Source organism: Penaeus monodon, chromosome 23, assembly GCF_015228065.2.
Source record: "Penaeus monodon isolate SGIC_2016 chromosome 23, NSTDA_Pmon_1, whole genome shotgun sequence".
Lineage (NCBI taxonomy): Eukaryota > Metazoa > Arthropoda > Malacostraca > Decapoda > Penaeidae > Penaeus > Penaeus monodon.
Genome location: NC_051408.1, coordinates 20,198,499 through 20,199,169, shown reverse-complemented (window position 1 = coordinate 20,199,169; position 671 = coordinate 20,198,499). Strand labels below are relative to the sequence as shown.

The 671-nt window shown below is 38.3% G+C and overlaps 1 protein-coding gene across 1 annotated transcript in view; it reads right to left on the bottom strand.

Moving 5' to 3' along the window:
• Nucleotides 1-671, bottom strand: part of LOC119587881 (SWI/SNF complex subunit SMARCC2-like) — a gene marked incomplete at its 3' end in the record, with an annotated part of 24,724 nt that overhangs the window by 14,972 nt on the left and 9,081 nt on the right. Inside the window, 1 exon segment of the mRNA XM_037936587.1 lies at nt 354-564. Coding sequence (XP_037792515.1) covers nt 354-564 — 211 coding nt within the window.

The following is a 671-nucleotide window of genomic DNA, read 5'->3' as shown; positions in this document are numbered from 1 at the left end:
TCCTCTTACATTCTTTCGTTCCAAACCCAAAAAATTCTTTATGAAAAGTACCCAAACACGACCAAAGCACCCGTCAAAAAATCTAAACAAGGGAGAAAATTTTTGCTTTAAAAAAACGTCACTACTTTGTTGTACTTGCAGTTTGGTATTAACGCTTGGTATCAGTGCCACTAGAGGCCCCAATAGTAGCTTTGTCTTCTACTTTTGGAGAACTGGTACTTTTAAATGAAAAAGTATAGCAACCTTTAAAAATTTTCAAAAATTTAGTGTACTTCTCAAGTCTTTCCATATTCATGTATAAAGACAGAGAGAGAGAAAGAAAAAATAATCAACTGAAGGGCTGTGACAATTACCTGTCCTTCTGTTTTCTCTGTCTTATCAGCTGCTTCCTCATCAAGGTCCATGTAATTTCCTCCCTTGCTAGGCTGAATTTTGGAACCAGTGGTAACCTCAGTGACAGCTGGCTCAGCAACAGGGTCTTCCATATCTCGTGTAAGATCTTCCTCTTCCTCCTCAGTCTTTGTTTTCTTCACTGGCTTTCCAGGGGTAGCATTGCTTCTGCCTCTGCAATGGGCATTTCAATAATCATCAAATGAAACACTGCACTTCCCTTTTCTTACTTGTATAAATTATGGTTTAAATAGTTAGCCACTATTAACCCAATGCAGCCT